Raw genomic sequence first — 12,133 nt, forward strand, 5'->3', positions numbered from 1 at the left:
AACATTTCACTCATTTTCTGCAGTCACGGTTTATAGATTTTTTTCCCCTTGATGTGAAACAATCTTTGAATACTTGATATGATTTGAAATCTCAGGTTAAAAATACTCAGAACCTTAACAGCGCATTTGGGCTGATAACAGCCTTTTCCACTCTGTCTCTTCAGAAATGAGGTACTATTGAATCCTTGCTCACAGCCACTTTGGGGAGGATCAGCCATTCCTGCTTGCCACTGTGTCTTGATGATCAATTACTTTCATTTCTTCAGTGAAATGGAACCTGGAAAGTCCTTGAACTGCTACCTCAAACAAGCAGCTTATTACCTATTTCTTTTTCCCACCAGGGCAGGTTTGGTCTGGCTCACATGTGTGAACTAAAACTCTAGAGCACCCCAGAGTTGGGGCTCAGATTCTATCACTCACTGTCATCCAGATCTGGCAGGTTTATGATTCCAGGATTCCAACCTTAGAGACGCAGAAAGCTAAGTGAATGAGAATTTAGTATATACACGGCTGATAGCTTTCTTGCAAGAAGTAAGGAGAGTGTTTAAATACAAGAACCTAGATCCTGAGACACTAAGAGAATCAGAGTGTGAAGTACAACATGTGAAGTCTAATTTTGTATTGCTGGACATCTGCTTAGTGGTTTCATATTATTTTCACATGTCATGTTGGGCTTTCTTCCAAGATGTAATAAAATTAATTAAAGACCCTCCCAAATAAAACTGTCCCCAATATGCTGTGTGCTGTGGCCATTTTAGTGTTTAAAAGTGAAATCATCATCATCTCTTCTATAATGTGGAGCCTGAAAAGACTATGAAATACCAAAGGGTATGAGGAGATAAGATGAACAGAAAATAAAATCACCTTCTACTAGGAAAGCAAACACATTCAAAAGGGAGAAGGGGAAGAGTAGTGAAAAAGAGGGACTCAGAAGTGTTAAGGGCTGGTGAATTATTTAGGACAAGTATGTGCAGAGCCAGACAGGAAGATGAGCCTTAGAAAAATCTGATTCAAGAGCTGAAAAACTGGCTGCTATCCAGAGAAAACAGAATAATACGAAATTGATTTAATGAGTAGAGATTAAAGGAGTTAATTATAAAGAACTTGGATAAATAATTATTAAGATGCAAGACGGGACCCTTCTGAGATTTGATAGCTCAATAACACTTTGAAGGCTTGATGATTAAAGTGTACCGCAAAGGTGCACTGCCAGGATGCCCACCGCGACAGGAAACGGAGTGTTTACCAAGACATAACACATCATGGGATTAAATTAAAATACATCCAATTGAGCTGAATGTCAAGGAAACCTTTTTTTCCTCCTCCTAAATTTAATAAATAGATCAACTAGATTATGTATTTAGTCTTTGGTGGTGGTGGAAGGGAAGATAGTGAAATATTTGTTGCTAAGGAGATTTAAAATTAGACAGGTGGAGGGTAGGAATAAATATGTCCTGCATTAGACTAGAAGAACATACAGTTTTCCCTTGTCACGTCCATTTTTATGACTCCGATTCCACCCCAGATATGCCAGGGTATTTACTTTTACAGACGTGTATGTTTTTTATGGTTTGAATTCTTGATTTGTTCAATTAATTGCTTTCTCTTTTTGGTCCAGCGATTTGCTAGAGAAGCAGCATCAGCTCTTGCCAGTGTGTGGTCCGCGGAAGGCTGCCGCTGCCCTGGTGCTCGGTAACTTCACTGCCTCACTGAGGCCTTCTTTCAGGCTTAACTGAAAATAGTAACAATAACCCCAGCATTATTACTGTGATGCTTTCTCTGTATTAAGTAGAAATGTGTAGTTTCTAGGACAGTGCCTAGCAAGTTGCAGGCACTAAAACTTTTCTGAATAAATGAAAAGCCAAAAATGAATTGCTTTCCATGTTTGAATGTGCTTTGTGCCCAGCGACGTTAGCTTAAAATTCCGTTTTTCTAAATTTCTTGCTTTTTCTTATTAATACAGGGAAAGTTATTCCTAATAGACACCACATCTCATAAATCTCCGACCTTTATTTTCTCCCTGGTGGTACCGCTGCCACACTCACATGTATGTTGTTCCTTTTCATTTCTAGAAGAGCCACCTGGTTTCCCGAAACAGGGTCAGAGACTAACACTGTCATTTCACAAGGGCATTGAGCACAATGATACTGTGAAAACTTGGAATCCTCTTCGCATTCATTCTTATCAAGTTTTTTCCTGTTTCCATAAACTTCAAAGAGCCCTGGAAATTTTTCCAGTTTGGGTGGAGCTTTACTTAACTATAAATAACTCTTTTAGGAATATTTAATGATTTTCCATTACTATGCCAATGACACCCACTATATTACTTATGGGACTCTATAGTATATAGCAAAAATATACATTTTGAAAAGAAATGGACTCTTTCTGCAAATGAAGCTGTGAGATCAACAACCTTGATTTCTAATTCTTAAGTTTATTTCAGAGAAATTTGTAGTGAGAAAAAGGCAAATATTCCTGACTCATCTCTCAGGTAGCCATGAGGATAACCGTGCAGATGCCTGTCAAATTTCCTCCAGGAAGGCCCTCGGAACTGGACCTTGGGGAGGGCAAGGCCCACTTTCTGACTCACTGAAATTTGTTATAGTCAAAATAGGCACACACACTGAAGATCAACTTGGTAGAGTATGTAGTGCTTTTTATATTAAATGCAACTGAAGGTGTCTACCCTATATTTTGACCTCAATGATTTACTGAAAAAGGCTTTTGGAAAATTTTATACTAAGCACCACTGAATTTTTGTGTTTTTTAAATTAACGATATATGATGTTTGAGGACATTTCTATAGATATTGATGTTAGCCCCTTTGATCAGGAGTATAATATGCCACCGCAATATTCTTTTAATGGGAAAACCAAGTATGACGGGTGCAATTTTGACTTTTCCAGGAATGCAGCCCCCAAGAAATGAGACAAAGACGAGCACGTGTCCCTTGGGCAACACACACATCCCAGTGTGGGATGCGGGTTCGCACAGCACACTGTGGATGCAGTGAAACAGTTTCCCATCACTATGGATGGCACTCTGCATGGTGACTAGGTTTCCAGTCAGGAGGGCAGATGGCATGCTGCTTCATAGGGGGAATTCATCACTTCTGTTTGGGTCGTTCTCTCTCAGAACCCTCAGCCCTGCAGCCTGGACTTGCTCAGCAAGTTACGTGGCCCCTGAGCTGACCACGTTGGCTTGAACCTCAGGCAGGAGAAAGGGGAGAGCCTAACCACCTGAGGCACAACCGCCGATGTAACCTTTGGTGCTGCTTAATCGCGTCTCCCCGGTCCTTTCTTTTGATTGTGATATTTGTCCAAATCGCATTTGGATCATCTTTGGATCCTAAGATTCATGGGACGGCAGTGCAGCCAAGCCCGCTGTACTCCCTGCTCTGTCCAGCCCTGCCCTTTATCCTGCCCAGTAAGGATTAAAACGGGTAAAAACCACGGCCCCACCACAGCAAGCACCTGCGCACACTTTTTACCAGTCATCCTGTGATACAGGTTGAATTAGTTTATGTAGAACAAGCCATGAACACTTTAGTGTGGAAAAATAGTATTATATAAAGCTTAATATTAAACATTATGAAAAAATACATATTTACAGAAGAAACTACAAAATACAACTATGTACAATAATATCTGTTACCTTTAAATTACATAAATTCTTTAAAATTCTCCAGATTAATAAATTATACATAGTATCAACAGAAATAGCTGGCACCTCTGTAGGGCATGAAGCAAGTTTTTAAAAAGAAATCACACAGTGAATAGTTTTGATCCAGGAGATCTCCGGGTGCGTTCTCAATGCCTTGAATAACCCGCATCTGAAAGGAAGGACACCAGAATTAGAGGCTGCAGCAGGGTGTGTCACAGTTGTTTCTTCTGTGTATGAAAATGACAAATGGCAAAGACTCACAGAAACGACGGAAACTCAATATGGTTTAGGATGAGACCATCCCAGGTCATTGCATTCAGAACCATAGATTACTAGAATTAGAAAAGACTACTGATTCCAGTCTATCCCCTCTGGTTTTACAGGTGAGCCCACAGGCCCAGAGAGGCACAGAAACTCACTCAGGGTTACACGGCTTGTGAACGTTAGTTAGTTCCAGAGCTGTTCCTGAATCCTAATTTTCAGATGCCTGAAGCTAACCATACCATAGTTAGCTTCTTTCAGGAGCACCCAAGATCACACTAAAAAAAGACTCTTAAACAAGTCAAAACAATACAAAGGAACCTCCAAGATCCTCCAGAGCCCCCTCCATCCTGGAGCTTCTTAAAGAATCTGCCATGCAAAAACCTCAGTTTACTATACAGATAAATTAGGGGGTAATTATTTACAAAACAAAAGGATTATCTGATTTACAAAGAACTCCCTTAAAGTAGCAGCCCTCTTATGTATGGGTGCTTTACAGGTTATTAACTATTTTACATACTGGCTAGATGGGTGGGTATAGAGGGTGCAGAGAACTAAATAAAACTGAAGAGCATTTAGAAATGGTGATATAAGAGCTCTAAAATAATGTTTGTCTCCCCTCCACAAAAAAATAAATCTATAGGTGGATATTGGTCCGTGTGGCAAGAAACTGAAACTTACGACAACACCTACATGAGTGAACATCTTGAAGTGAGCACTCCAGCCCCAGTCAAGCCTTCAGATGACTGTAGCCCTGGCCAATGTCTTGACTGTAACCTCATGAGAGACCCCGGGCCAGATCCACTCAGCTAAGCCCCTCCCAAATTCCTGATCTACAGAAACTATGAGATAATAAACATAGAGGTAAGCTGCTAAGTTTTGGTGTAATTTGTTAGCTGGTAATAAATAATACAATGTAACTTCAAATTTGCAATTAGCCAATGTGCTAAATTAGATCTTAATGATGGTCCTGAGTAGGAAAAGGCAGACCCTTCATGTGTCAATTAACTATTGTCTGATCAAAGCAGTGCCTTACGAAGTTTATACACATTTTTTACTGAATTTGTCATTTAAAAAATGTAACACGTTTGTTCTAGGAAATTTAGAAAAAACATAAAATGGAAGAAAAATCATATATTATTTTACTGCTCGGAGAAATTTATTTAGTATTGTGGTATATTTCTTTCCAGTCTTTTCTTTTCCCCTTATGTGTTATTTTTGTTTGTTTTACGTTCTTCGTTTCTTACTTATTTATGAGAATATCTACACTATTGTAATATCTTTAAAAATATCCTTCTTATTGACTGCATCGTGTTCTACCCGGTGGGCGCACTGTGGTGTACTTAGTCCCCCACTGTTAAACATTTAGATTTTTTCACTCAGACCTTTAACTATGAAAAGCTTCATGCATAAAGCTTTTGCAGTACTTAGGGTGGCAGTAGAAATACTGGGTGCAAAGAACCTATTAAGGACCTTGATACACGTGGCCAAGTTCTTCTCCAAAGGGATTGTACAATTTGAACTCCCAGTTGCTATTTCAAAGCATCCTCCTTAGCACTGAGCCTTATCCCTTAGAAATGTTAAGCCGAGTCCTGAGTAGAGGGCACCCCAGGCCTAGGAAGAGATACCACGTGAAATCTGTGCTCCACTATGGGGGCTCTCCTCCCCGCTCTGCCTCTCTTCCCTGTTGCCACTTTGTGAGGGCATTTCCCTCAAGCCTTTGGGTAGAAGAAGAGATGCGCGGTGCACGTTGGAAAAGCTTGAGGTTTTTAATGGTTTCCAGATCCACTGTATTTTGATAAATAAACTTATAAATTAGTGAAGTAAGCTCCTACCTCTGTGATACTCTGGATTCACATTTTCGTAGATTGGAAACAAGGGGTTTTCTTGTTCACTCCGTAGCTTCCTTGCTCTGAGAACATCTCTTACACACTGATGTAGGTATACATACTGACACTATGAAAAAGCAGAAGATATGTCAGAGGAAGGCAAATTTTCAAGCATAAGAAAGACAAGGGGGGGCTTCCCTGGTGGCACAGTGGTTAAGAATCCGCTTGCCAATGCAGGGTACATGGGTTCGAGCCCTGGTCCGGGAAAAATCCCACATGCCACAGAGCAACTAAGCCCGTGCGCCACAACTACTGAGCCTGCGTGCCTAGAGCCCGTGCTCTGCAACAAGAGAAGCCACCGCAATGGGAAGCCCGCGCACCGCAACGAAGAATAGCCCCCGCTCACCACAACTAGAGAAAGCCCGTGTGCAGCAACGAAGACCCAATGTAACCAAAAATAAATAAAATACAATAAATTAAAAAAAAAAAAGTAAGACAAGGGAGTCTCACCAAACCTCAACAGTAATGGGATTCTATATGGTTAGCAAATTTCTTGATCATCCCTTCACTAATGGTCTCTAGTATGTAGAAGAGTGACTGCTTTCTATTACCACAGAGGATAGAATAATGATAATGGGCAGAGAGGTGGTGTTTATTCATCTTTTTTTCTGTACGTGCGTATTTAGAGTATGTTCTGTGAGGGCCTACAACTATGTCTGGCCATAGTAGGTCCTCCACAAATAGTTATTAAATATACAAATGAATGCCAAAAACTGTGCAATGCATTTTACATAAATTATCTCCTTTGATTATTTTGACAGCCTCATATAGCAGATATAATCATCCATGTGAGTGGAGACTCAGAGAAGTTAAGTAACTGCTTCAAGGTCACAGAGCTGAGAAATGGGACCCTAGGATTTAATCCTGGGTGTGTGAGCCCAAACTTCATGTCTTTTTCACTACACCAGTTTTCTTAGATGAAACCTAATGTCATTGCATTGTTGAATGAGAAAATCATTTCACTGCATACTGTGCTATTTCATTCCCTTTTGAGGGGGAGTATGGTGAGAAAAAGGAGGTGTATACAATAGGTGTGTACATCTTGGTTCTCTCAGCATCTGAGTCTGACTCATGGAAGAATCTCAAATATGTTGGCTGACTGCAGAAAAACCACAGAGGCTTACACAGTGAGGACAGACCCACCTGTCAGCTATCTGGAAGCTACTTTTATTTTTTTTTTGCTGTCCCTTTGGAGAAGGTTGTGCTCTCCTTTGTGCAGCTTTTCTTTATTTTGGGAAATGCTTAAATTCTTTACAAATAGAATGATATTTTTATGCATGGTCTGCCGATGATGGCTCTGCTTCAAGAGATGAGAATTCTTTTAGTTCAAATTTCTAAGCTGCTTCGACACCTCTCCTTGGGTCAGAATTTGAGGGAAGAGTTAACCAGATGTAATGTTTAAAATGAGTTATAAAGAACAAGACAAAACTAAATTTCAGCCAAATTTTAAGCTATGAAATCTGGTCACAGATCAGAGTTATTTTCATAAAAAGAGTCATGGACACTAATTCAGCACACTTTCATTTCGACCTGTATGAAAACAAGTCTATCCTGAATTTTTGAAGCAAGTATTGTAAGCAGAATCTAAATATAATTATGTGTTTGTGTGAGAAAGTGACAAATTTTGTGTTGCTTTGAAGCCTTATCAGACTCTCCTAGATTGGAAAAGCAATTTCTGTCTCCTCTGAATGTCTGTATGGCCCATTTACCAGGGCATAGTGATATGGGTCTGGTCGTTGCTGACCTAAGTCACCACTTGGGTGCAGAAGCATCGTGCGTCTTGTCTGTGGTTTAGAAACTAACTACTTTGAAATAGAAACAAGTATAGAAGAGTCAGTGTTTTGGTGACCAAAAGGACACCACAAAGACCTCCACTGACAACAGAAGCTAGCCATAGGCGGCCAAACTTGTGCATTGGGCCCCCTTCCTTACTACCAACCGAGCTGTCTAATAAGGGAATGAATGAGTGAGTTTCTGTGCCTCTCTGGGTCTGTGTCAGATGAGGGACCCTGGGCTCGCAGTCTGCCACCAGCTGGCCTAGATGGGGATCTCAGTTTCCCCATCTATAAAACAAGGAGAGCAAGGTCTCTTCTACAGCTAACATCTTTTGACTATTAATGGTTTGTATTAGACTTTGTATTGCTGTCAATTAGATGGATATTGAAAAACATTACTAGACCCTATGTTTAAGGTGATCCATGTGGTCAGCTTTGGAGTATTATCAAGGTTTGAGACACAAAGGGAGACTATAAAATCTTACCTCGTCAATGATCTTTAAAAGTGGACAAGTATTTATTTTTATGGGTTGACACTAGGCATTGCCCCTGGCTGCATGGTCATCTACTCATTGGACCTCATCATATAGGTCTGGTATAATCATTAGATTAGGATATTTCAAAGAAGTCAATCAATCATAAGTGAGGCCTGTGTTAATATTAATAACTATTCTCTGCATTTCTGCTCACAAACCGCGCTCACTTGTTATGAGTGTTTTATGACACCTTGATCTTGAAAATTCAAGAAGAGTACTCTCCTGAAAATGGTTTTTAGTATAGGCATCTTGAAAACAATCTACCAAATTATAGACTGACACTTCCCTGTTTTCTCCCATCCACAGTATAATTCATATTTTCAATTCTACTGGGATACTAAATGAGTTTGAGAACCTAGAGTTTGGCTGTGAATGAGCTCTCGTACCTCTATGCTACGTCTTATTAATAAATTCTTCAACAGTGATCCACCCTGGGCTTTGAAACCAGTTAAAATTCATTAATTTGCCTTGTCTTAAATATAAATTCTTCTTTTCCCTACAGAATACCCCTTTGAAAATGATTACTACTAAAACCTTCAGATTGTTAATGTGCTTCCCACTTTCTTTTTTTCTTGTGAATTCCTTTATTCTTTATTCACATTTCATCTCTCTTCTTTGTTCTTGGATCTTTAAATCTTAAAGGCAGTTACAATACTTGACCTAGTAATAATGGTAGTTCATGTTCTTCAGTCAAATACTGGGTCTATCCTACTGGTAAGGGCAATACATTGATGGTTTCTTTTGGAAAACATACAGTCAAATCGGAGTACAAGAAAGCATTAAACTTTAGAATCAAAATCTACCCTGAATTTCTCCCTAGCTTGTGCTTTATTAAAACTTTCCTTTATTATTATTATTTTTTTGTTGTGCTTCTCTCTCTCTCTCTCTCTTTTAAACATCTTTATTGGAGTATAATTGCTTTACAATGGTGTGTTAGTTTCTGCTGTACAACAAAGTGAATCAGCTATATGTATACCTATATCCCCATATCCCTTCCCTCTTGTGCCTCCCTCCCACCCTCCCTATCCCATCCCTCTAGGTGGTCACAAAGCACCGAGCTGATCTCCCTGTGCTATGCGGCTGCTTCCCACTAGCTATCTATTTTACATTTGGTAGTGTGTATATGTCCATGCCACTCTCCCACTTCGTCCCAGCTTACCTTTCCCCCTCCCCGTGTCCTCAAGTCCATTCTGTACGTCTGTGTGTCTTTATTCCTGTCCTGTCCCTAGGTCCATCAGAACCATTTTTTTTTTAGATTCCATATATATGTGTTAGCATATAGTATTTGTTTTTCTCTTTCTGACTTACTTCACTCTGTATGACAGACTCTAGGTCCATCCACCTCACTACAAATAACTCAATTTCGTTTCTTTTTATGGCTGAGTAATATTCCATTGTATATATGTGCCACATCTTCTTTATCCATTCATCTGTCGATGGGCACTTAGGTTGCTTCCATGTCCTGGCTACTGTAAATAGTGCTGCAATGAACATTGTGGTACATGTCTCTTTTTGAATTATGGTTTTCTCAGGGTATATGCCCAGTAGTAGGATTGCTGGGTCATATGGTAGTTCTATTTTTAGTTTTTTAAGGAACCTCCATACTGTTCTCCATAGTGGCTGTATCAATTTACATTCCCACCAACAGTGCAAGAGGGTTCCCTTTTCTCCACACCCTCTCCGGCATTTATTGTTTGTAGACTTTTTGATAATGGCCATACTGACTGGTGTGAGGTGATACCTCATTGTCCCACTTTATTCTTAATGAAAAGTAGATAAAGTCTAATGTATGAACTTCACATCATAAAAGATCATTTTTCCTATGTCCAGCCAGCTGGTGAAGCCTTAGTTCCATTCAACTTCACCAATAGCTGTAGTACGAGATAATATTTATAGGATTGCACTTATAGCCTTTCATGGTCTCTGAATACACAGTTTAGCAGAGGGGCAGGTATGTGGACAAATAACTATAAAGTGATAAACGTAAGACAGAACTGTTTATAAAGCTTCATACATGAGAAGAAGCCATCAGGTTCACTTTGGAGGGAGGAAAATATGGAGCTAGAGAGAAAAGGCGACACTTGTTAAGAATTTGAGCAAAGAAATAGGATATTCCAAATGATGTAAATAACACAAAAGTGCAAATATATTCTGAAAGCTGTGAGGAGTCTAGTGTAGTTAAAATGTAGGGTGCATAGGTCATGGCAAACTCCCAGGACAATCCCCCAAATGAGCACTGAGTCCCATAACATCCCACTGTTTCCTCCTCGTGGGGAGCAGATGAGATTGATGGACAGTTACTATCACCTATTGTTCTTTAACAAGTTATTGCTCCGTCTGAGTGTCTCTCTCAGAGTCAGGCTGCAAACATGCCCCAAGCCAGGCTAAAAGAAGGAGGGACACACTCAGCAGCTAAAAGAAGGAGGGACACACTCGCAAACTCCCTGTCTAATGCCTCCTTGTTTAGAAACCTTTGCTCTTTAATATATTTATCAAAACTTGTGAAGCCCTGCACCCCTTTGTCTCTCAAATAAGGTAGAATAAAGTTGAGGTTGATTCTCTCTGTGGACCCAGAAAAGTAATACAGGGGATGTCAGAATGTCCTTTTTCCTTTGCTGGAACCATCACCCACAAGGGCTCAGCTGTGGATCGCACCCCTTTGCACTCTCAGAACCAAGTGAGCGGTGCCGGTTCTGAGCATCTAAGACTGTAGAAGGAGCCCACCTTCAGCAGAGCCTTCAAGCAAGACAGATAATATCTGGATATTGTTTGGGATTTTGTTTGATAAAGAAAAAGGAAAGAGAAAATTTCTATCTTATTGCAATCTTTATTCAGCATGATCAAAAGAATTGTTGATTCTGGCCCAGAGAGGGAAGCCTTCCTTAATTTTGACAGACCCTAAAACAGTGGGGATGGGTGGCGTTATGACATGAAACTGGGGAAATAAGTTGGAACCAGGCTACGAAGAGCTTGAGCTTCATTTTAAAGCAATGAAGAGCTTTCCACGATTTTTATGCAGGGAGTTGACACAGCGAGAGAGCACTTTGGTGGTGGCAGTGGTGATGGAGCTGTTAGGGCAGAAGCTAGAGGCAGGAGAGCCACAAGGAGGCTACTGCGAAGGCCCGCTGGGAGTTAGTGAAGAGCTGGGCAAAGGCAGGGGTGAGAGACTAGAACAAGGAGAAAGATGCTTGGTAGAATGTACAGGGCTTAGTCACTGCTCGGATGTAACTATGGGAACTGCGGGAACAGAAGTCAGATCCCCAACCAGGGATCAAACCTGGGCCCCCTGCAATGGAAGCATGGAGTCCTAACCACTGGACCGCCAGGGAAGTCCCTGTTGTTTACGTTTTTAAAGAAAGATAATGAGTTCGGTTTTGAGGGTTTTGAGTTGGAGATGAGATGACTGTAAAGCTTCCTGGTGGAACTGCCCAGGAGGCAGGTACTCAGGTGAATGCTGGGGAAGGAGAATGAGATTTGGGAGATGTGAGCACCTACGTGGTTCCCAAAGCCACAGGAGTGGAGGACATCACAAAGAATGAAGATGGAGAGAAAGAAGAGCTGTGCCTTGAGGACAGACCCTCGGGAACTCGAACACTGAAAAGGCAGGCTGAAGAACAAGAACCATAGACTCCACAGAGGTTAGGAGGAGAAGGGGAAGAGAACAGGGGAAAGAGGAGTTATGTCCAAGGAGGAGGGAGAGCTTTGGCATATCGTGTTGCCCCTGCCCTGGAAGTTAGCCAGTGATATTTACAGTAGGGGGCGCCTGCTCTTTGCCAAAATGCGTCTCCAGAGTTCTGAGCAGGTGTACAGAAGTGATACATGGCCCAAGAAGCTCTGACAATAACCAGGGAGCCTGAACCCCACCCCCCGCCACGCACACACCCCTTGCGATTATTTATAATGTGATAATCTCCTCTTCTCCAAATTACAAATTAAGTATGGTTTGAGTTTGTGAAAATGAAAACGAATTAGTAATGGAACATTGATGCTGACTTTTTAGCAGCATAAT

At 40.8% G+C, this 12,133-nt stretch overlaps 1 protein-coding gene across 3 annotated transcripts in view; it reads right to left on the reverse strand.

Annotated features, from left to right (window-relative positions):
• Window positions 1-2,414: 2,414 nt before the first annotated feature.
• The window catches only part of PTPRB (protein tyrosine phosphatase receptor type B), a 113,407-nt gene continuing 103,688 nt past the window's right edge, over window positions 2,415-12,133 (reverse strand). For all 3 annotated transcript variants that reach the window (XM_033409536.2, XM_004281887.4, XM_004281888.4), the window contains 2 exons: window positions 5,760-5,880; window positions 2,415-3,832 (listed from right to left, as the gene is read on the reverse strand). In XM_033409536.2, the coding sequence (XP_033265427.1) occupies window positions 3,810-3,832; window positions 5,760-5,880 (144 nt within the window). In that variant the 3' untranslated portion in view covers window positions 2,415-3,809. The remainder of the gene's footprint in view (window positions 3,833-5,759; window positions 5,881-12,133) is intronic.

This window comes from Orcinus orca, chromosome 11 (assembly GCF_937001465.1).
Source record: "Orcinus orca chromosome 11, mOrcOrc1.1, whole genome shotgun sequence".
In the NCBI taxonomy this organism is placed as follows: domain Eukaryota; kingdom Metazoa; phylum Chordata; class Mammalia; order Artiodactyla; family Delphinidae; genus Orcinus; species Orcinus orca.